We start from the raw sequence: 24,067 nt of genomic DNA on the forward strand, positions 1-24,067 counted from the left end.
TTTTTATTCTATAGTTTTTATTTCTATAGTTTTTAGATATTGTTGTAACTAATTTGTTTCACTCAATCTCACAGAATGCGGTCATTGTTGTAATGTTTGTAAATATATCAGAGAAAGCAACTGATGTTCAATGTCAATGCTGTAATTCTTTGATCAATACAGCTCTTTGAATCTGAATTTAAATAGAGAAAAGGGAGAAGTAAGAGAGACACAGCAGAACTGTAAGTGAAAATGATCCTGATGAATTACAAGGAGGACAAACTGGAGTTTTCAAATCAAGACCAAGAATAAATTTGTTTATACAGATCTATCGGTCACATACTGTAAATTTATTTGTAGATTTATAGCCTTATGATCAAACTCTGTCCTTTGGCCTCTTTATTGGTCAATTGTAAAACCCAACAGAAAGCATACAGGTGGGGTTGGGGGTTTCAGACAGTTTTCAATATCTTTTTTACACACTGCAGGAAATACAATCCAGAAGGAGAAAAGACACACAGGGGTTTTGTGGGGTGCTGACACAGATCTCAGCAGGACAGGAGCAGTAAGAATGGGAGGATGGACAGATGGATCGTGATGATGGACTCTAGATAAATCGAGGAGTTTTAATTCTCCTCAGTGCTGGAGACTGGAGAGAGTCTGTGTCTCCTACCTGAACAGATCACTCCAGAGTCCCAGATGTGAGAATAGCCGTACTGTTTCACTTCATCTTTTCCACAGTCCCTCAGCGCAGACTCAGACCCGCTGCACTTGACCAAGCTCAGCAGGACTGATCCAGACCCTGATCCAAAGTGAGCTCCTCCTGGTGCTGAAACAGCAAATCCACAGCCCAGCTGTCTGCACACCACTGCAGCATCATCAGGATCCCAGCCACTGTCATAAACTGTCCCCCACTCTCCACCATGATACACCTCCACTGTCCCCTCACAGGGACTGGCACCATTCACCAGCCTCACATCAGCACTGCCTGCAGAGAGAGAGAAACAATCCCTATCACCATGTCTACAGGATATTTTTATATTAAGACATTTTAGAAGCACACCTGGAATTTTTATTTTGTTTTATCTGTTTGATTGGATTGCTAGTCTCTCCCATGGGGAACAAGAGACAGTGGAGTGACAGGAAGTCCACCAGCAGCCATCTTACCTCTCCCTCCACACACCTGTGTCCAGATCCTGTTATATATCTCTCTGTCCATATCACTGTGTGACTGCAGAGGGCTGTTCTGCTATGGTTACTACAGTGGACAGTGGCTGTAAAGACTGTGCTCATGTGTTTCTAAAAGCTGTGGTTAGTACAGTGGACAGTGGCTGTAATGATGGTGTTCCTGTGTTTCTGGGAGCTGTGGTCAGTATAGTGGACAGTGGCTATAATGACTGATCTCCTGTGTTTCTAGAAGGTGTGGTCAGTACAGTGGTCAGTGGCTGTAATGATGGTCTTCCTGTGTTTCTGGGAGCTGTGGTCAGTACAGTGGTCAGTGGCTGTAAATACTATGTTCCTCAGTTTCTAGAAGCTGTGGTCAGTAGAGTGGACAGTGGTTGTAATGAATGTGTTCCTGTGTTTCTGGGAGCTGTGGTCAGTACAGTGGTCAGTGGCTGTAATGATGGTGTTCCTGTGTTTCTGGAAGCTGTGGTCAGTATAGTGGTCAGTAGCTGTAATTACGGTGTTCCTGTGTTTCTGGAAAATGTGGTCAGGACAGTGGACAGTGCCTGTAATGAGTGTGTTCCTGTGTTTCTGGGAGTTGTGGTCAGTAGAGTGGACAGTGGCTGTAATGACTGCATTCCTGTGTTTCTGGAAGCTGTGGTCAGTACAGAGGCTGTAATGATTGTGCTCCTGTGTTTCTGGAAGTGGTCAGTTGGCTGTAATGATGGTCTTCCTGTGTTTCAGGAAGCTGTGGTCAGTAGAGTGGACAATGGCTGTAAAGACTATGTTCTTCAGTTTCTAGAAGCTGTGGTCAGTATATTGGTCAGTTGCTGTAATGACTGTGTTCCTGTGTTTCTAGAAGCTGTGGTCAGTACAGTGGTCAGTGGCTGTAATGACTGTGTTCCTGTGTTTCTAGAAGCTGTGGTCAGTACAGTGGTCAGTGGCTGTAATGACGCTGTTCCTGTGTTTCTAGAAGCTGTGGTCAGTAAAGTGGTCAGTGGGTGTAATGACTGTGTTCCTGGGTTTCTGGAAGCTGTGGTCAGTAAAGTGGTCAGTGGGTGTAATGACTGTGTTCCTGGTTTTCTGGGAGCTGTGGTCAGTAAAGTGGTCAGTGGGTGTAATGACTGTGTTCCTGGGTTTCTGGGAGCTGTGGTCAGTATAGTGGTCAGTAGCTGTAATGACTGTGTTCCTGGGTTTCTGGAAGCTGTGGTCAGTATAGTGGACAGTGGGTGTAATGACTGTGTTCCTGGGTTTCTAGAAGCTGTGGTCAGTACAGTGGACAGTGGCTGTAATGACTGTGCTCCTGTGTTTCTGGAAGCTGTGGTCAGTACAATGGACAGTGGCTGTAATGAGTGTGTTCCTGTGTTTCTGGGAGCTGTGGTCAGTATAGTGAACAGTGACTGTAATGATGGTGTTCTGGGTTTCTGGAAGCTGTGGTCAGTACAGTGGACAGTGGCTGTGGTGTCAGAAGGCTGAATCACTGAAACCAGGTTTGGTGTATCTGGTGTATCTGGGTCTCAGGCCCCCCATGTACTTAGCAGTGGGCACTGACCGCATGTCTGTATCAAGTAAGAGATTTAAACACTAATAAGTCTTTTCAACATTCTACTTTGAAAATAAGTTATAAAATCCAAAACAGAATCAATACAAATATTTTCTTAATACATGGATGCTTCACAACTTGTGCTGAAATATGTGAAGTGTAATGCTGCAGAAAGATGGAAAATCTGCAGCTGGAGATATAATTGAAACCCAGGCGCAGGACTTTGAGCTCTTTCAGAGTTTGAATGATCAGGGAGTAACAGATCGAATGCAGGCTGATGGGCTGAATGAAAAAGGTGAGCAGAAAGAAAACATAAAGAGGGACACCTGTCTCCCAGCTGAAATAAAGAAAAGAAAGGCTGGAGAGTCAGCGAGGAAAAGGAAAGAATTAAAACAGAGAAAATATTTCAGGATCGAAGAGCAGGAGTAGTGAGAAATTAAAATAACCGAGTGATAAACTTGACTATGAGAGGAATGCGATCGCTAGGTTCACAAGGTTTAGCTCCAATGATGGAGATTCGGTGTTCTGAACAGTTTCAAATAAAGAGGTGATTAGTGTGACTGGGAGCCTGAATGAAAGACTGAAGGTTTAATTGAAAGACGTCCTGACCCAGTCTGAATGACAGGGTGAGCGCTCGAGGGAATGTTGCTGTTGACGCGAGTCAGTCCCAGCCCAGACTGTACGTGAAGTGTGTATACGTACTGTCCAGGGCACATTTACAGTAACTAGATTTGTTCTTTTTGATTACATTTTCAATCACCTTCAGTTTGGAGTGGGAAATATCTTTTTCCATTACACACTATATGCTACAATTCATTTAAATACTACTTTTTATTAATATATTTTTTTGCTATGCTTACATGATAAATATGTGAACAATGTGTTTTAGCTTTTACCTCTCAAGATCTTAGTACATAATTCACAGATTGAATTATAGTTGCACTTAATAATATATTCTAAAAGCACAGTGCACAGGTTATTTTTATTAATCATTCTTTTTTTAAAATTCCATGATTTAAGAAAAATGATCCCTATCATTAGTTATCTAAGACTTACAAACAACAATTCATTTAGCTGTGAAGTATCAGTCAAATGCAGAATAAACATGGAACAAGAATTAAACCTTTATCTCTTCAAAATGAAGTACACAAATACACATTTCTTTCAACATAATAGACACATTTCTCAAATAAAACTCCAGTCTGAACAGATCCCAAACTTTTGTTTAAAGTTGAAAAAACTACAAGATTTGCCTCAGGACTCCTGTGTTGTTACTGAAACTGGACACTGTTGTCTAAAAGCACCCGGTATGGATTCAAGTCAGAAAACTACAACACACTGCAATACAAATACCTACCACCTGAATGTGACTGTTATAACAAATAAACACAACTATATGTCTTGTCCTCAATCATGTTACAGTGTTAGATCCTTCTGTAATATAATTACCATAGTATCTAAAACTACTGTAATCATTCTCAAAAATAACCATGGATCAAAAATATTTGAATACATTTACCTTCAGTACTCTTATTTGTATTAGCACATTCACCTGCAATAGTTACTAATATTATTTGTTCATCGGAAAAGTGCCTTAAATATACTTTTATCTCTGATCACCTGTCTGTAATAGTTCTTTGCACTAAAATTGTCACCTTCTCTCAAAATACTCTATTTTTTAATAACATTTCCATAATGTTATAATGTTATTATTATTAATGTTACTTTAATATTACAGTAAATACAAAATGTGTCAATAGTAATAAAACTGGAGTCTCAATAATACTCTAGTATTTAATAACACACTTATCTCAGTTAAAATATTAGTCTAAAATACTCCAGTGTTTAATAACACATCAGTTAATTACTTTAATAAAACATATTAATTCATCAGTGTGTAAAATAAAATATCAGTCCGATCAATACAACAGTGTTTAAAAACACACTGATCTCTGTTAATACACTAGTCTGTTATTATACCTGTTAGAGAAGGCAGAATTGAGCACAATGAAATAAACAACCCCTGGTAAATATTTTGAAGATGTTGTATTATTGTTAAAACATTTGTATTCCTTTTTGTTTGCAAACGGGAAAATTTCCACAAGTCCTAGCACATGACCCAAATTACAGCCAAAATTGTTTATTTTATTATTATGGTAATAGATAAGGGATTGTCAAGTTGTACAACATTTTTGATAAGGTTGCTAAATATCTACAATATTAATAGTTATAATAATTATATGTTAGTACTTAAAAAACATTATCCTTAGTCTGTGTTGTGTGTAATAGTGTATAACTGCATATAAAACTATTAATACAGCATTAATAGAAAATAGTTTAAAAAACATATAAGCTGAATTAATATTATGATTAATTGTCGAGGTGAAATTCTTGTTTATACTGCAAAATGTTTATTATTTTTCCTTATTTATAGCACCAGAATAAAATCAATTATAATTTTAAGGAATATCCATAAAGCTGAGTTTTAAATTAAACAGAAAAGCGCTTCTGCATACTGTGGTCACTACGGCGGGCAGTGGCTGTAATGACTGGAGAACCTCAGATGGCTGGTCCTGGGTTCCAGGAGACTGTGGTCACTGTACTGGACAATGACTGTACTAACTCTGTGGATTCCAAGTCCTGGGACCAGTGTTTCTGTGTTAGTGGGACCTGTGGTCACTACAGTGGTCAGAGGCTGACAGGTACTTCACATGTTGTGCTGAAATGTGTGTGAGGTGTATATTCCCATTGTCTGTATGTGAATTGTTGACAATGATTTTCTAGCCTTTACCTAAACTTAACACATGATCATCAGATTAAATTATATTAAAGAACAACATTTTTCAAAAATACCAGACAGGTTTAACATATAGGCACGGATACATTTATTGTGATGTGGTCCTGAGCAACTGCTCAAAAATCTAAACTTGAGTCCTGTGATTACGAATTAATTTTTAAATATTGTATTTGTATGATAACGTAATTAAATATTTAATTTGTATTACTCATACTTATATAATTGCATTTGATAATAATTTCAGATTTCTAATGTAGTCAAAAACAATAAAGCATTCTTATTAAAACTTCACAATTTACAAAAAAAATCCTGTCATTAGATAACTAACCTAAAAACACAAATTAAATTATTTAGCTGTTAAATAATAGACAAATCCTGTATAAACACAAAACACAACTACCATTTTTTAATTCCTCCTGTAATGCCACAATGTATTGTAGCTGTTAAATTATTAATGTTACACCTCAGTTTCTGATGAGACCCCAGTTAATAATAATACACCTACAATACTAAGAATTTCCACAACTTTCTTAATATTTGTCATTTTATAGCTTATAAACCAATAATGAATGTAACTTTTATCAGCCTGTGCTTTTCAATGTGAAAACAAGCAAACCTGGGCTTTATGAACCAGGTAAACATATATCAGTTTTATTTTAATACTATAAAAATACAAGAGCTAATTGTCCTATGACTAAAAAGGTTTTACATTTTCAAAATGTAATTGTAAGTCTTTAAAATGAAGAATTCACACTCATAACTTCCTATCATATTGGAACACATATTCTTATAACATCTCGAGGAAATACTTGTTTTCACAGTAACTGAATATCACACAGCCTAACGATAGAAACCTGGACTGTCTGAATACACCAAAGATATAATGGCAGCATTAAAACTCCAGTCTTAATTCTCTAGCATAAACACTTTAGGTGGTTATAACACATTTACTGTATATCTATTAATACATCAGTCTGTAATAATACAATACTGAGGAGTCAGAATTGAACACAATAAAACAATAAACAACCCAGGGTATTTCTGAATCATCCTGTATAATATGATATTATTCTAGAAACATTTTTTATTGCTCACACTTTTTTTGTTTTTGAGTAAATGAAGACTTTTTCACATGTCACAGCATATCACTCAAATTATCACTTATATATAAAGTTTATTATTACAGTAACGAGTAAGTTAAATAACTTTTTAAAGATTTTATACACTCCATGTTTTCACAAATTATCAATAGAGGGTGATAATGGCCAGATTCTGCTCTATCCATCTATAACATTATTATTATATAATGTTTAGAAATCTTAAGAATATTTTAATAAAATCCAATAAAAATTAAAAGCAACTAATTATATTTAGACACAGCTAATTATATTTCCTTACTTACAGGCCAAGATAAAATACAGTTATAATATTTTTGATGAATACCCACAAAGCTGAATGTAAAATAAACATTTAAAAAATGTTCAACCCACTTATTGCTCCATTTCCATCAAAACTTTACTTAATTTAATTCCAGTTGTTGTCTGTCTGTCTGGACAGGAGAAGACTGGTCACTTACTGTCTGAGCTGTGCAGCACCAGGACAGCGAGAGAGAAGATGGACAGGCAGCTCTCCATTGTCATCAGGACAGAGCGCAGCTGAGACCCCTGTCTTCACCCCTGAGCCCACAGGGCAACTGAGCTGCTGCTCCGCACCCCAGACCCCCAGTAACAACACAGCCCCCCACCCCGCCAATCACACACAGCACTGCCTTTTCAGACTGACAGCAGGAACCTCTCACACAGGCGGGATGGCCAATCACACAGGGCCCTTTCAGTCTTCTCCATATATATCAGAGACACATCACTGTTTCCTCTCCCTGAAGACACTCCCAGCAGCGCGGAGGAGAGGAGAGACGGGAGCAGCTCTGTGTCTCACTGGAGGAAACACAGATACAGATACAGACAGCAGGGCTGCAGGTGCTGCAGGGGCAGGAAGAGATCAGATATGAAACTAAAAAAATTGTAGACAAGTATTATATTTTTAAATCAGTATCAAGATAATCAATTATGTATATATTGTCCTGTAATTCTTGCTGTCTGTATCAGGAAGTGTCTAGAACGTGGTCCTGTCTTTCTTTCTGTGTAAGGCAGTGTCTAGTGACTGGTGTCCTGAATATGGTCCTGTCTGCTGTCAGTGTCAGGCAGTGTCCAATGACTGGTGTCCTGCAGTGAGTTGTTGTGTCTCCAGACAGTAATGTCTTCTGGTCATGGTCAAGGGCAGTGTGAGGAGAGCCTGTGCTCAAGGTGGCAGTGAGGTCATTCAGGTCAGCACAGGAGTACGGAGACAAGGTGGACTGAATAAGAACTGGCTGTCCTGTGACTGTGATCAATAATTTAAATGAAAAAAAAAGCCCAGCAGTGATTGTCCCCTCTGTACTGAGCCTGGTGGATAGCAGCTCTTCCAGTTGAGTCCCTCAGATCCTGAGTCTGTCCCTGCGCAGCGCCAGTCCACACAGATGTTCCAACCCCTCCAGCTGTGGCCCCAGTGTCTCTTTCTGTGTGGAGCTGACTGCATGACTGAGACTCTCCAACAGCACAGTGGAGCTGAACTGATACTAATAGACTGATACACCCCCAGTCTGAACAGTGTGAGGGAACAGCTCACATCCTCTTCCTTATTATTATAGGTAGTAGGAGTAGCAGTAGGAGCAGAAGTAAAATATTAGTAGTACCAGTAGTATCAGTGGCAGCAGCAGTTGTGGTAGCAGTAGTAGTATTAGCAGTTATGCTGTATTTAAACTCTCCTATTCAATATAGCAGAGTTCTTGTGTTACAGCTTCACCATAATAGCTGCAGCAGCAGGAGCCACAGAGAAGAAGTCAGTTTCAAATTTGAAAAAGCAACAGAATTATGAAAAAAAAAGTTCAGTCCTTGTTAATACAGTGGTGATTTAAGGCAGAGCTTCACTGGAGCTACTGGTCAGGCTCTGCAGTGAGTCTGTGGTTTGTGCTCCTCCGAGCTCTTCCAGCACAGGAAGCCAGGCTGTACTGTGAGGCTGTGGGTGTCAGTGTGATGAGGCAGCTGAGAGCTGAGCTGTACAGGGAGACACACAGGGAGCCCAATATTCAGAGCTCCAGTGCTGCACAGGGAGACACAGGAGAGACCAGTGTTCAGACCACTACAGGGTGACAGGTCCTCTCCCCACACAGCTCTCTCAGTGTGTCTCTCAGGGCTGAACAGGAGGGCTGTTCCTGTCAGAATGGAGGCTGACTCTCAGAGCTCCAGTGTCAGTATGAGGAGAAGCTCTCAGACCTGACTGCTGCCAGAGCCTCTGAGCATCAGTGGCCATGAGCCCTGAGCTCCTCAGCAGCTGAGAAAAGCCTCCTGTCTCCTGTGGTCACAGTGTGGTTGAACACCTGCACTGTCTTCCTGCTCCTTCTCCTCTCTCTCCCCCTTTCTGTCTCTCTTGCAGTGTGTGCTCTTATCTGTCCATCTCTCTCTCTCCTCTCTTATCACTCTGACAGTCTGTGCAGAGTATCTGAAGGGGATGGAACATTGCTTGGCAAAGGAAAAGACTTCTCAGAGGCAGAATAAAACAAAAATATTTTTCTCCTCTCAGTCAGATTCACAGCTCAGACTCACACACAGAGGTCTGGGTCCCTCAGTACTTTACCCAAATTCCTACCTCCTGAACAGACAGAAGCTCATCTCCATCCTTCTCTTTATCCTGACAATTCAGAACCAGAGAACATTCAGACAATCAGTGCTGCTACATGAATAATATCAGACAGAACAGCCTAGACTCAGGTCACATCTCCCCCTTTTCTCCTTCCTCACAGCCTCTTAGAGACAGAGAAGAGCTCCTGGTTCTCCTCTCTATGAACTGGACTAAGGGGTCACTGATCTGGCAGCTGTGGGCTCTGTTCCAGGTCAGAAGCAAGAGGCTTCTATTAACCCTTTCCAGGACCTCCAGCCCCTCAGTATTACTGTCCTGATTCATTGTCTTTACTGTAAGTCACTTCTCCAACCCTCTGTCAGAAGTGTTTTACTGAAAATTGAGCAATATGTGTTTATCTCTTATTATTATTTTTACTGATTTAATGAACAGCAGTATTGCTACTCTTATAAGTGTAATATGATTATCAGCAGCAGCAGACTGATGGTCTTGTCTACAATAGTGACCAGTTGACCAGTCTGTAGCTCTGAGCAGTGGGACTCAGATTACACAGAAGACCTGTCTGTGTGTTATTCCACACCAGCCCTGGGATACAGCGTCTCCCACACGTCTCTCACGGAGTCTTATAAATATACAGTTAAACAGAGTCTGATAACAGTTATACAGTTAATTAAATCACCAAACTGGCTGAGGAACTCGAGAGCTCGAGTGGAAATAAAACCAGGAGATGCTCTTCAACCTTAAAAGCGCTTATTACAGGGACTTGTGCTCTTTCTCTTCTGCTCTACGGGAGTATGCTTTACAACGCATTAGTCTGTGAAGTAAACTATTTTTTTTGTTTAATAAATTGTATTCCTCGGTTTGTCGGTCTCCTTCTCCAGCTGTTATGAATCGCCTCTCTTCACAGCCTGGTGTTTTTTCTTTTGGAGATGTTACAGTATATCTGTAAGAAAAGCCCCCCGGGCTCCGGACAGGAGTCTCCTCCAGCGGAGACGCGCTCTGCTCTGTCACAAAGAGCGCTGTGACGTCACAGACACCAGCCAGAGCGCCGGGATCAGAGAGCGAGACCGCGGGAGGAGCGCTGAGAGCACGGATGAGAGATATTGATCACTTATCTATCGACAACCAATTAATTCAACTAAAAAACCTTAGAATCATCGATTAACTTCACCGATTGGTGAGTACTGATTCTTTTCTTTCTTTAAATTCTTTAAATATCTAGAAAACAGTCAATACAACCTGTATCGCTCAAATACCATAGTGCGTTTAGTGTTCATAATGTTCAATCCCAAATTAAAGAATGATTATTCAAATGATTGTTTAGAAATTGTATTCTAGAGATTGAAAATTATATTCCAAGTTGATAAATTTGTGTAGGTAACAGTTTAAATGCATTTTTCCACTGTTTACAAATTATAAGTATGGTAACCACGGCGACACATGCCACGTCACTGTGCCCAGCTAGGTGTCTCGCCTTCGTCACAAAGAGTGGTTTGACGTCACGGACTAATACTAATGCGAGTGTATTCATATTTAATATTAGTGAGAGTACAATCGGTAGCTTTAATATTAATGCTAGTGTTCATGTCAGTATTAATGGTGATTGTGCTTCTGATAGTTTTGATGCCAGTGTTCATGTTAATATTAGTTATAATTATACAGTTACTGTTAGAGTATTTACACTAGTAGTCATGTTAGTTTTAGTGATAGCATTACTGTTATTATTAGTATTAGTAGTGTAGTAGTAGTTTGTGTCAGTGATAATGATAGTGTAATTCTTAGTGATAGTGTTACTGTTTTAATGTTAGTGGCATTTGTGTTAGTGTTAGTTATACTGTATTTGTAGTTATGAGTGTGTGTGTTTTTGTCTGTGTGTGTGTGTTGGTGTGTGTCTATAAGTATTTGTAGTCTATGTGTGTGTCTGTGAATGTGTGTCTGTGAGTGTGTGTAGTGTATGTGTGAGTGTCTGTCAGTGTAAGAATGTGTGTCTGTGAGTGTGTGTGAGTGTCTGTGTGTGAATATGTGTGGGTGGGTGTCTGTCAGTGTGTGATAATGTGTGTGATTGTGTGGGTGTATATCTGTCAGTGTGTGTGAGTGTGTGTGTAGGTGGGCTTGGGCTCCACTCGTGTGTCTGACAGAAGTGACCCATCAACAGGTGTTGAGGTCCAGAGTTGCCTGAGAATGGAACCACTTTCTAGATTCCAGACCCACGTCCAGAGAGCTGTGAGTGCTCTGTTTTTATCACTATTACTAGTAATGACAGCAGTAGTAGTATTAATATCAGAATTAGTATTAGAATTTGTAGTCATGGTCATAGTAGTAGCAGCAGAAGTAACAACAGTGGTAGTTGGATTATCCAAGCACTTACTCCAGGAACTACAGTATTACACATTTATACTCTATTTTCCAGGTATGTTTTGTAAAGTGCTTTGATGTTCTGGATTAAAAGGCAAAATATAAGAAAAAATTGATTGATTGATTGATTGATTGACTATGAGAGTGAAGTCTGGTCGAACTTGTTTGTCTAACTGAACTGTCCTGTCCACAGATGTCAACAGAGGTGAACAGAGAAGATGTCCAAACCCACCAGAGACTGGAGACAAGTTTGAGAGTCAGGCCCCAGACCCAGAGAGCTGTGAGTCCACTGCTGGTCTTCTTCATATTGTGATTCTTCCTCTTCTTCCTCCTCCTGAAATGAAAGCTCATCGCAGTAGCAGGGCTCTGTTGTCTTCTCTTGAAGAGGAGAAAGACTCTACCTGACAGTGTGTGCATCTGCGTGTGTGTTAGTGTGTGGGAGTGTGTGTCTGTGGGTGTGTGTGCTTGTGAGTCTAGTCCAGCCCGTGTCTGTAACAGAACTGTGTCTGACATCCCCAGATCAGGAAGGAGGTAACAAGAGACTCAGCCAACACAGGAGCCAGACCCAAGACCCCAAGAAAAGCAAGTCTGCATTATTATTATTATTATTATTATTAGTAGTAGTAGTAGTGAGAGGGTGAGTGTGTGTGAGGTTGTGTGTGAGAGAGGGTGAGCATGTCTCAAACTCCATTCCTAGAGGGTCTGGTGCATCATCTGGTTTCCTGCCCAGAGGTCTTGGTTACAAAGTTGATCTAATTTTTTAATTAAACAAAAAATATTCTAATACTGTACCTTTATCCAGACCTTAAATATCCAACTGTGCCTTGAATATTTTAAGTCTTCAACAGTGAGAGACATCAAAATATATTATTAAACATTATTTCCACATCTTCTTATGAAAATAATTAGATTAATTGTTTAATTGGCTAGCCCCGTTTGGAAAGAAAACCTGGAGATGCACCTGGCTCTCCAGGGATTGTGATTGGGCTTGAGACCCCTGGTCTAGCAGAACTGGCCCCTCAACAGGTCTCGACAGGGATGTTGGGGATCATGAAGCTGGATAGCTGAGGGCTGGACACTGCTTCTGGATCGAGGACAACAGGCCACTGTCATGTAGGGTCATCTTGGCCCATGATGATGATGTGTGTTTGTGTGACTGGCTGGTAACTCTGTTTTCTCCTCCCCAGCACCGCCTGGAGAAACTCGCTCAAGTCGAGAGAGGGATGGCCGAGCAGAGAGAAGGGTGTCACACCGAGACCTGGGGCAGATCTCACAGGAACGTAAGTATTGGCTTCAACAACATGGTTGGATAGCTTGTTCCACACACCCACCACCCTTTACGTACAGTAGTGCCTCCTGTCCTGACTGTAGGGTCTCATCCAGCTCTCTCTTGAGATAAGCCAGGGTATCGGCTTCAACAACATGACTAGACAGCTTGTTCCACACCCCCACCCTCCTCTATGTAAAGAATACTGTATTAATACTGTTAGACTAAGAATAAACCTGTACTGAGACACAAACTTGGTTGGCTTCTGCTAGTGAGACTAAAGCAGTCAACTTGCTGACAGGTCTTGACAGAGGTGGACGTGACCCTGAAAGGCCGGAGAGGGGCAATCGATACTGAGGCTCTGAGCAAAGACTCTTCCAGTGTAAGACAACCAATGTGTTCTGCTCAGGATGATGATGGTGATGCAGATGGTAGTGTAGATAATGAAGGTGGTTATGATGATGATGTTGATGGAAAGGTGTTGATGATGATGATGGTGGACATGATGATTGTCATGATGAAGAAGGATATGGTGATGAAGATGGTGTAGATAATTTACTAGAAATGTGATGAAGATGATGGTGATGAAGATAGTGGAGATTATAATGGTGGAGGTGTTGATGATGGTGATACAGTCATGCCTGTGTGTGGCTGTGTGTGAAAGGGAAGGTGGGGTTGGATCAGGTCTGCCGCTGTCATCTGATGGGACTGTCAGAGGAAGAGGGAGCAGACTCCCCCTGCGTCTCACCTCAGGCAGCTGAGAGCTGCAAGTCTGTGAGCCTGATATGTCTGTGATGTCTGTCAAAAGTTTGGTTTCAGCTGCAATGATGATGACTGTGATTGCTGGGAGACCAGTGGTAGGGCCTGGTCCTCCTGGAGAAGACCCTCTCAGTTTTCTCTCTGTCCTCCTCATGCCCTCTCTGTGCCCCTGTCCCCTCAGGCCAGCCAGCCAATCACCAGGCAGGAGACCGAGACCCAGCTGTGGAACTGCCCTAAGGGCCCGGAGAGGGATCTGCAGAAGGACAGGGCATGGACCTCCTCCTTGGCAGCCCACATACCCCATTGCTCGCCCCCTCACACACCCCCTCACCCACCCCCTGGTACACCCGCTCACCTGGGCCTGACCCCAGCGGCCCTGTGGCGGCTCAGGGAGGGCCTGCAGGTCGAGCTGGAGGGGCTGCTCCAGGAGGAGGAGATACGGGTGCGGACCTGGGCTCAGAACATGATATCATCTATCCAGCTGGACTGCCTGGCGCTGTACAATGAAGTCCTGCCTGACTTTGAATCAGAGGGTGCATACGCGGGATTGGTAAGTCCCTTAAACCCCTCCCCCTTGCTTGAATCACACTGAGGTACGCAGGGGCTGGGGCTACTCACCTCTCCAAGACACCTGCGTCATCCCACTCCCATTTCACCTCAACATGGTTCTGAGAAAATCTCCCGTCCCCAAGGGGAGAGAGACAGGAGCCGGGCTGGGCCTCCAGCCCTCTGTTTATTCAAGATTATTGCCTCAGGAGGTGGGTGAGGTGGAAGACACACTGTCTACAGATCACCACTAGGTGCAGCGTAAAGCAGGGGGTGAGACTCTTGATCATGGATAAGGATAACAGTGGGATGACTCCCCCTCTCTTGACTCACTGCCTAGATGTTATGTCACTCCAGCTCCTCCTCATGGTGGTGTCTGCAGTCAGGCAATTTGGAGAATTGTTGAGGGATGATGATGAATATTCACCTTTCTTGTTCTCCCAGGGCACAGGAATCATGAAGCAGGACAACTATGAGGAGGTGAGAGGCGCTGAAATCCTACTTCGAAAATACAATGGTCAGGTTTGACTTATCTGAGGTGGACAAGTGCTTCCGCCAGGCTGCAGCCGAGCTTGACCTTATCCTGCAGAAGTACCTGGGAGATGTTGTGGCTGAGGCCTGTGAATAGCAGGTTTATTTTGATAAAAGACATTTCTAGTCCCCTTCTATTGTTGGTGTCTATCTCATGTAAAGGATTTGACTTGAAAATGAAATGTTTAATCGACTTACAGGGAGTCTTCTTTAAGATGTGTATCGGATAGCTCTCCACTGTCACTTTACTGGACTTTTAAAGTAACCAATCTACAATGAAAATATATACTGCACATCTTAAGGAAAATGAAGAAAAATCCGTATGCTGATTGTCACCAAAAATGTCACAAATTAACCGCCAAACTGTTTAACATGTCCAACCACCTCTTCCTATTTTGCAGTGATTACAATTATTTCAGTTTCTTCTCTTGTATTTTCCTTACTGTTTCACTGTCCCCTTCCCCCATGTGGAGATGGATCCACAGACGAAACCCTGTTTCACCATTTGTTTCTTCAAAGTCTTTGGACTGACTTGCGACTTGCGAAGCCCCAGTGGCACAATCAGTCAGTGTGCACAGCAGAGTCATGGCGATGTTGTGTGTTCACGCCTCACCTGGAGCAATGGCACCTACAGATCCAGCCATTCAAAATGTGTGGAGTACGTGGCGGTAAAACGCGGTGGGCATGGTGAATCATACCACATTTGAATTGAAATATGATAATAGTATCTGGAAGCACCTTGTAAAATCACCAGGTGAAGCTAATAAAGCTTAACATCTCATATACAGCATTTGAGCTGTCACCAGAAAACGCCTGGTTTCGAATCCCAGTCACTGCTGAGGGACAGTCTTTTTACAATTAAGAATTTAAATTGCATACTCTTTAGATTTTTAATAATTTGAAACTGTGTATTACAGAATGTCAATCATTAAACATTAAAAAGTAGGTATATTTTATAAAAGAAAGATTGCTCTTGTGGACAAAAGTACACAACCTTCCACCTTCATCATAAATATTTTAATTCTGCATAAATATTTTATGCATCAAAGTCTTTAACTTGGTAACTAACATGGGTTCTGGTTTTAACATGCTTGTTCTAACATTATTAAGCTTATATTCTGTAATTCATAAAAAGTTATAACGTTTTATCCTTTTCTAAGAATACGTAGTAAAAACACCACTTGCTGTTATTGTAAAAAAATACATGTTGTAGTGATTTAACATCACTTGATAGTTATATTAATATGGGATCGTGTAACTAAGCAGCTAAAGTATCACAAGTGGACGTTTTGGAAACATTTTGACATTCTTTTTTTTAAAAAAAAAAAACTTCTATTGTCGCTGTAGTGGTAATGAGCACTGTAATTGTCACAAAAGCTTTCTTTCCAGACCCTATGCGGACGACACAATCCGGGGTTGAGTGAGGAAACACAGGGAAAAAGTCATGCAGGATACGGGAATAAAAACAGGGGGGCGTGTCCATGGAGTGCTGGTGGTCGGGGAAGGTGTAGCGAGGCAAACAATCTTGGGACGAGTCCAAAGAGAAGTCCAAAAACAAGGCAAAAGTCCATGGCCAGGAGATCCATCCAAGACAGGAGATTAAAAACCAGAACCGGGTCGGGACCGGCAAGGGGAACAGGAACAGAAGCTTAAAACCATGAAGGAGCCAGACACATCCAGGACCCGGGCTCGCATGATACAGGAACCAATGCAGAGCCCAGATTGGCGTCTGCGTCTGGCTTATAAGAGGGAACTGAAAAGGGGCTGGAACAAGGGACAGGTGTGGGGAATAAGGGCTGGAGCGCCCTTAAGAGGAGGGGTTTGCGATCATGACAGTAATGTACCTAGGCGCGAAAAGAGCCGAATGCATAAAGATAGTCCTTTATTATTATAGTCTACTACTACTACTACTATAGTCCACTATAGCTTATTGTGAACATGATGTGTCTTTTTCAGGTTTACACCTGAATTGAGAAAATAATGACCAGACACATTATTATAGTTTCAGTGGCATTTTTAATTTGTGATTCTCGATTCTAATTACAATACATACAACTTTGTTTTAAGGCTTGAGGCGTCTGTTAAACTGCCCAACTGAATAAAGTGTTTTGAATCAAATCGGTTGAACAGTTGACAGTATTCCCGTTTGATAATTCACGTTTTTATTTCATTATTAATATAAATTAACATTGAATATGTTATGATAAATATATATATAAAAACATGTTAATATAGTGTACATTATACTTACTATTTTATTTTTTTAAAGTATTTGTTAGAAGAAAAAACTGCCGTAAGCAGGTATTGAACTTGGATTGTCAAGGGCTGCTCGAAAACACAGCTGAGACGAACAGTTTAAAGTGTTTTGAAAGTAATCATGCGCGATTGAGTCAAATTAAAAATAAACCATGTTTACAAAGAATGTGGATTACAGTAAATTAATATCAGGTTTTTTACTGCGATAACGAGCACAAGTATTCATAGAAAAGGTTAATCACTTAACTCAGTTAATTTTGAATGTGTTGTGATATTTAGAAATACCATCAAATTCAATATATTGTCAATAATATTTACTATTTTAGTTTTTCAAAGAAATGTTTATCTGTTAAAAGAAAACTCATGGCAAGAGCTGGGTTCAATCCCCCAACTTACAGCATACAAGTCAGATGCCTAAGCCATTATACCAACACACTGCTTGACAGTTCAAGTTATAACTTAACAGGGCAGGCCAAAAGTTTCCAAGTAATCGCGGGTGAATGAGTCAAATTGATGCAGATGTTTACAAAGAAAGCCTACTACTGTAATATTTTGAGGTATATGAATATAATTATATCGTTATTAATTTATTTAGATACACGGTTCCATATTATATTCCCTATTAATCAAATTATAAAAAGTATGCGTTTTTTTACCGTGATATCGAGCCCAATTAAATATGAATAAATATTAATGAAGTTAATACTTATACTTTTACTTAGTACATACGTTTATATACTTTTTATGAAGTTCTGTATATAAACTTAATACAGTCAGAAGTACGTAAAACTTTTTCCAAAATAACCACAGTATGTAACCGAATGAAAGACTGATGCTTGAAATGTTTATGAAGAAAGTGGAATACTGGTGTGTATTTTTTATTTAAATTACCAAAACCAGACATATACATTTTACATAATATGTTTATGTTCCTAAATTAATATCATTTATTACCTTCAGACACGTTATACTCCTCTTCTTTTTATGCTCAGCTACTAAAATTTCCCTTTAGTTGTAAAATGTCCATATTAATATTCAATATTAAGCTGATTTAAACATGCACAGTAAAGAGATCAAATGAAGCAATCGTTTCACTAACAACCAATTCATCATGAGTGCTGCCTGTCAGTCATTTTGGCCAGCCAATCACTTACTGCGGTACAGCTCGGAGAACTATAGAAAATTTCCACAGTACGGGGTTGTACTGTGCATTTTCAATGACTGTATCTGTATATATAAAAATTATAAAAGCCAACCACTTTTATCATCATATTCTCGCTGAGAGGAAGGAATCAGTGTAAATATATCATTACAAGTGATAATAAGAGCAGCTTTATGATAACCCTAAGAAAATACTACTATATTGGTAGTTGGGGGAATGTATATTACATATATCTAGAATATAAAATTAAGGAAAAGGAAATGTATCACTCAAAAGGAAAAAACAAGAAAATCATTAGTTGATGAACTATTAGAATACTATATATTTAATATTTCTGAGTACGTGATTATTGAAAGTTAAAAACTACGTATTATGTTGAAAAAACTGCAAAAACAAAATAATATGCAAACAATGCATGGGATAGTGAAAAAATAAAACTTTTCTGACATTTGGAATAGAAATTATACAACAACTTTATATTGTAAAGTGAAGAGACAGGTGAGTTTATAAAGAGCAACATGAAAGTGAAGCTCCCAGAGTTCAAATTGCAGCAACTTAAACCCTTAATCAAACTAGGAGAAGCCTAGACAAAGAAGAACCAAAACAATGAAATAAGACTTTTACAATGGTCTAACACAACATAAGAATACACTTAGATGAAATCTTTACTATTTTACAGGAGAACCTAATAGGGAAAGTTATAAAAGCGTGCATGTGTCAGAAACCTAGAGAGAATTCACGTGCAGTATCATTTTGCTTAAAGTTGAACTGAGCACAAACAATATAGTTGCATTGTATACTTGTATGTGCAATACACTATTTCAAGTCTAAACTAAAGTACAACTCACTCTGCTGTGACTCCTTGCATCTCTACGCTATAACTTCCATCGAAGAGAGATTTTATCAGCAGCATGCAATTGATTCTTCCGACATTTTGTTTAATACTGTAATGTGGATGTAAGAACTCATGAAGTATTACCAGGATCTACATTTAGCACTGCTGATATTGATGGAGTTGAAATGCATGATGTATTTATTGACAGCTATATCTGAGCCGATAATGATTAAAATACCTCCTGTAAAGTGTTAGGATTCATGGCAAGGCATATTTCTCCCCCCTAAACGTTGCTACTGCATTGCACATTATATGAGCCTTACCAGTTTCAGTAGCTCCTGGTGTGTGCGGTTTTTAAAAACCTAAAGTAATAAGAAAATAACTTGTGCACAGCAGTGTGTCTGTGGAGATTACCTAGGAAACACTGAAGCTCCCTGCACACAAGCAATCCAACATAAATGAAAAATGCCTGCAGTCTGCCACTTATGCGTTTCCTTTACTACAGAGTAAATTCATAGGAATGAAGAGAAATGGAAGGAAAAAATATCACATTAAAGTTTCCAGTTACTTGGCACGAATGAATCAGCTATTTCTATATCCAGTCACACAGGAGACGGGTTGATTCTCCAATGGGGATGTGTTGTTTCTTTACCTTCTTACTAGACTGTCATTCAATTCTGTCTTCTTTGAAAGCTTTTTACATCTTTTAAGTGCTCTCGGTTAAACCACGCATAGAAAACCATCACTGCTGATGATTTTCATGGGCAGATGCACACTTGTTCTGTAGAACTCTAGTGATAAAGCCCTGCCTGGGAATATTGTACGAGAATTATAAAGGGCGAAACAACAGCCCCAACCACAGGAATGGTAACAGGAAGGATTGTGTTCTTATTTAATATGTCCTTTTGAGAAATGCCTTGTAAACGCACACAGGCGTTAGAACGTCGACAAATAATTTATAATGGAGCTGTGAAAACACAGATTTTCCTATACCAGCCAATAGTAAAAAAGGTAGCAGACTCTTAAACTTTGAGACAAAATGACACCATATCACGGCAAATATTAATTCAAACATCATCACAACAAAGTAATTAGTGGGGCTTTGAGTGAACAAAAATCGCTTTTATTGAACATCTTTTTCTACATAACTTTTAAGTGAAAATTTGCTCTCATATGTTGCATGCGCGTTGGTAAAATAATGGTGAGCATAGCTGCCTCCCAAGCAGGTGATCGTGGTTCAGTTCCTGAAACAACTGGCAGCCGTGGGATTCCAACCCCTGAAGAGACTGGAGCCTTAATCCAGCGCCTTAGACCCTCGGTCACACTACCCTATACCCTGTGTCTGTTCTTCACATTACTTGCTCGGAGAATGCTGGGTGGCTTCAGCTCTTGTTGTCCATCCTAGTGGTTTTATGACGCCTGGAAGCGACTGCACCTCCATTTTCTGAGATGCTTCTCCCTCTCCCCTCTCCCCTCTCGACTTCTCTGGCACCTCTGGATATAGTTCCTCTGTTGAGCAGTCTTCAGATCTCTTCATACAGTGCCCTTGAAGTCATTTTATTTTTACAGCAGGACGCATCCGGAAAGTTGTTTTTTTACTTTTTATTTGAACAACAAAAATTAGATACAATACAAACAAGAACACATATAAAGTATCAATAACATTGTCAGGGATACATACTATAATAAATTATACCTTATTAAAAAAAAGATTGAACAAGGCATATTAAAGACATTTCAAAGTAGCCTGTAAATACGCCTTTACATCTATTTTGAACTGTTCAAACAAAAGACTCTTCCCAGACCATTTCACTTTATGTATATCACATTCTGAAATCAGAATGTGTCTCCTGTTTAAGAACTGTTTTGGGCAGTATGTCTTATACAACGCACCCACAGTATTCTAACTGTGGACTGCAGATCTGTGCTATAGTTCAGCTGAATTCGAAGGATCCAGCAATCGTACTGGAATTGACTGGGATTCTGAAATGTCTCTTGCAAAGGTTTTCAGGTTTGCTTAAACCTTTCATTAAAAAAACGATCTGAAACTTCCTAGCTTACAATCTCTGAAGTAGTTCTCACTAAACTTGGACGTGATGTCCGCAGATGTGCAGTGTACCTTTACTCTTGTCGTGTTCAAGAGTATTTTCACTGCGTGAGCTTCTCACTGCATGTCCTGTACTGTACTGTGATTTCGTTTAGATTACCTATGAGGAGTACAGGGACTAGAACATCTTGAACTACTTTCGTTATATAAAAAAACGCAAAAGAATATGCAAAGTGAGTAACATTACAATTATGTCGATTTTCTGATTATGTCTCTGCTTTACTTAATGAATTTCCTTAGTGACAGGCCATTTCTTTCCAATATTTTTTTCTGGTGCGGTTATTGATCACATACAAAATCTTATTTTCATAAAGAACACCAACAAAGTCACTGTGAAACTGGTATCGGGAAAAGTTTCATAATATTTCTTTTTATTAGAATACAAGTAGATCTTATCATTACCTATGGAATTTCTTGCCAGTCTGGCGCTTGAATTCACAACCCTGAAATTCAGAGTTTCATGCTAGTTGCTCCAGAGAAAACTGAAATCTTTTATTTATATTAAACACTGCGGCTCCTGTCCTCTACTTTTCGTCACTGAAGAGGTGGATCTGGTCTTCAGTTTACCAACAATAAGCTCAGGCAGTGCTCCTTTGTAAAGCAGTGTTTGTTCGGATTGGTTATGTGCATCAGCTCTATATCAAATATCATAGATGAAGGCAGCTCTCTTGTCTTGGGTTGCTGTAACCCAGTTTCAAAGCAGGAGTACTGTGGTCTCAATACAAAGTACTGGCCACTATACCATTAAGGCAAGCAGCCCAAACGTACACGCATTTTGTCATGCGTGTGTGAAGCTTTATTGTCTGGGGCTGCTGTCAGTTTTGATAAACCTTGTATCCTACTGTTCTGCACTTGTCCAGGAGCCAGTTCAGCACACAAATACCCTCCTTCAAACAAAGGCTGTAATCGCTTAATAAAAGCCATTTCTCATCCTTTATCTTAGTGTTGGTGCTGCTATTGCATGTGAAGGAGGCGACTTGAAAATAAAATGTGTAATTGCCTTACAGAGGGTCTTCACGAAGGCGTGCGTCGCCTAGCTCTCTACTGCCAATTGACTGGACTTTTGAAGAAACCAATGTCATACAACGACTGCACAAATTGCACACGAAGAGAAATCTGTATGCTGATTGATGTAAAAAATGTTGCTACAAATTATCCGCCGAGCTGTTTTACATGTCCGACCACCTCTTTCCTTTTTAATTTGCAGCGAGCACAATTCTTTCGGTTCCTTCTTTTGTATGTCCCTTGCTATTTTACTGTCTCCTTCCCCCACGTGGAGATGGATCCACAGTCAAAACCCTGTGTTTCACCTTGTGTTTGTGCAGCGTCAGTCTGTGTAGAGAGAGAAACGTACGCAGCTCCAGGGGTGCAATCGGTCATCAGTGCACAGCGGAGTCATACCGAGGTTATGAGCTCGAGTCTCAGCTGGAGCAACATCACTTATGTCTTTAGCTACTGAAATAGTTGAGTTTAGGTCAGTTTGTTGTGACACATTCTGCTCAAAAGAGCTGTATTAAAGCAAGCTCACCTGTTTCCACAGAATCGTTACTGCTTCTCATCAACCAATATACTGCAGCCAGATCTGATACTGATACTGTCATTGCTTGTGCGTGTAACACGTTCCTGCTGTGAGCCTGCTATAGCATGTTCAGTCCAGATATACTGCTGTTGTACTACAAGAGCAAAAAAGGAAATGAAAGCATACCCAGCTTTTTTATTAAAACAAGGCACATCTGTGAGCTTGAGAATGATGAGGTTTGAACTCACAGGTGCAGTGCATAATGAATTAGTAGTCCATCGCCTTAACTACTTCCCTGTAGGTGAGGGTCATTTTCCTCTTCCAACTGCAATTTCAAAATTTTTCTTGGGAGCTGTCAAGCTACCAAGCCTGTGCTGTGCTTCAGTGGCAGGTCTACAGGACATCCTGTTGTACACAGAAAGCACATTGAGCTCCTTTAACATGAAAAGTGCCAGATAATAGCATTTTCTCATCCTTTCTCTCAGTTTCAGTGCTACTATTGCTTGTAAAGGAGACAGCTTGCTCAGCGAGCAGGCTCAGCGCACACCGAACTTGGGTGTCTCAGAGCGGTGTGTACAAGTGGCTGTAAAAGGGGAGCACTTAGCTGATAAAGCACCTGTCTAGTAAACATCCCAGATCCTACACTCAAATCCCAGTGGTGCCTTTCTTTCTGTCTTGTTGTACAGAATTTATAGTCATGGACAACATACGTCTTGATTTAGCTTAATGCAAATATTCATTGAGTGGGTGGCAGAAGAATTAATTTATACTCCACTTGTCTCCTCAGCTAAAATATTTTAAAAATACAGTACAGATTTGTTAGAGAACTTGACAAGTAAAAATGACAGCTCGCCGGCGTCATTAGGTTAGGACTGTAGGGTTCTATTATAATCTTTTGGCATATTTATCTTAATTTTAATGTGAATCTAAAGACAAATGCCATTCAATATTTTGTAATTTTTTTTAAAAAAATATTTTAGCTGTGGATGCACGAGGGACTGTTATACCTTCCAAACATCCAATACAATTGTAAAAGAGCCTGTTATTTTAATAAAATTAGCGAATAAGAGAAAACCACAATTTTTATATTATCACTAAATATCAACGTTTAGAGGAAGGATTTGAAGAATCTATCAAAGGATAAACAATGACAGGAATGGATTTTTTTATTTTGAACCAATATTTGCGCCTCAATAATCCACTCATTCTCAAAAGAAGAAAACACAGGTATGTTTTGAGTCTCACCATGATCGTCTTCTCGATCCCCCCAAAAAAGCTTAAATGTGATAGTTTCCATTGTATTTTGGATGCAACATCCCTCGAAGACAGTTTCACCTTGAGACAATCACTCTCTCACCTGGTAAAATGTACTACCTCTCTTCTGCGACTGAGACCTGTGTTAAAGCCCAGAGCCCTGGCACAGTGACTCTCTCCCAGTTGCATGCTGTAGCTATCTCAGATATCTGTTTACAGGGCACTCAGTACTTGCACAGCCTCACCCAAACTTCCCGCCATTCTGACATCTCCTGTCCAGCCCCACCTCCACCTCTCTCATCTCAACCAAAACACAGT

General features: G+C 40.1%; 2 protein-coding genes across 2 annotated transcripts in view; both read left to right on the forward strand.

Annotated features, from left to right (window-relative positions):
• The window catches only part of LOC148825446 (scavenger receptor cysteine-rich type 1 protein M130-like), a 305,154-nt gene that overhangs the window by 218,582 nt on the left and 62,505 nt on the right, over positions 1–24,067 (forward strand). The gene's annotated exons all lie outside the window — the stretch shown is intronic.
• On the forward strand, positions 11,340–14,613 carry LOC148825462 (uncharacterized). The gene is made up of 6 exons (XM_088926233.1): positions 11,340–11,381; positions 11,707–11,793; positions 12,033–12,095; positions 12,701–12,793; positions 13,721–14,089; positions 14,530–14,613. Exons 1-6 carry the CDS (start codon positions 11,340–11,342, stop codon positions 14,611–14,613), a joined length of 738 nt encoding a protein of 245 aa, XP_088782359.1.

The sequence above is a fragment of the Atractosteus spatula genome, chromosome 10 (assembly GCF_055471065.1).
Source record: "Atractosteus spatula isolate fAtrSpa1 chromosome 10, fAtrSpa1.hap1, whole genome shotgun sequence".
Classification (NCBI taxonomy): Eukaryota; Metazoa; Chordata; class Actinopteri; order Semionotiformes; family Lepisosteidae; genus Atractosteus; species Atractosteus spatula.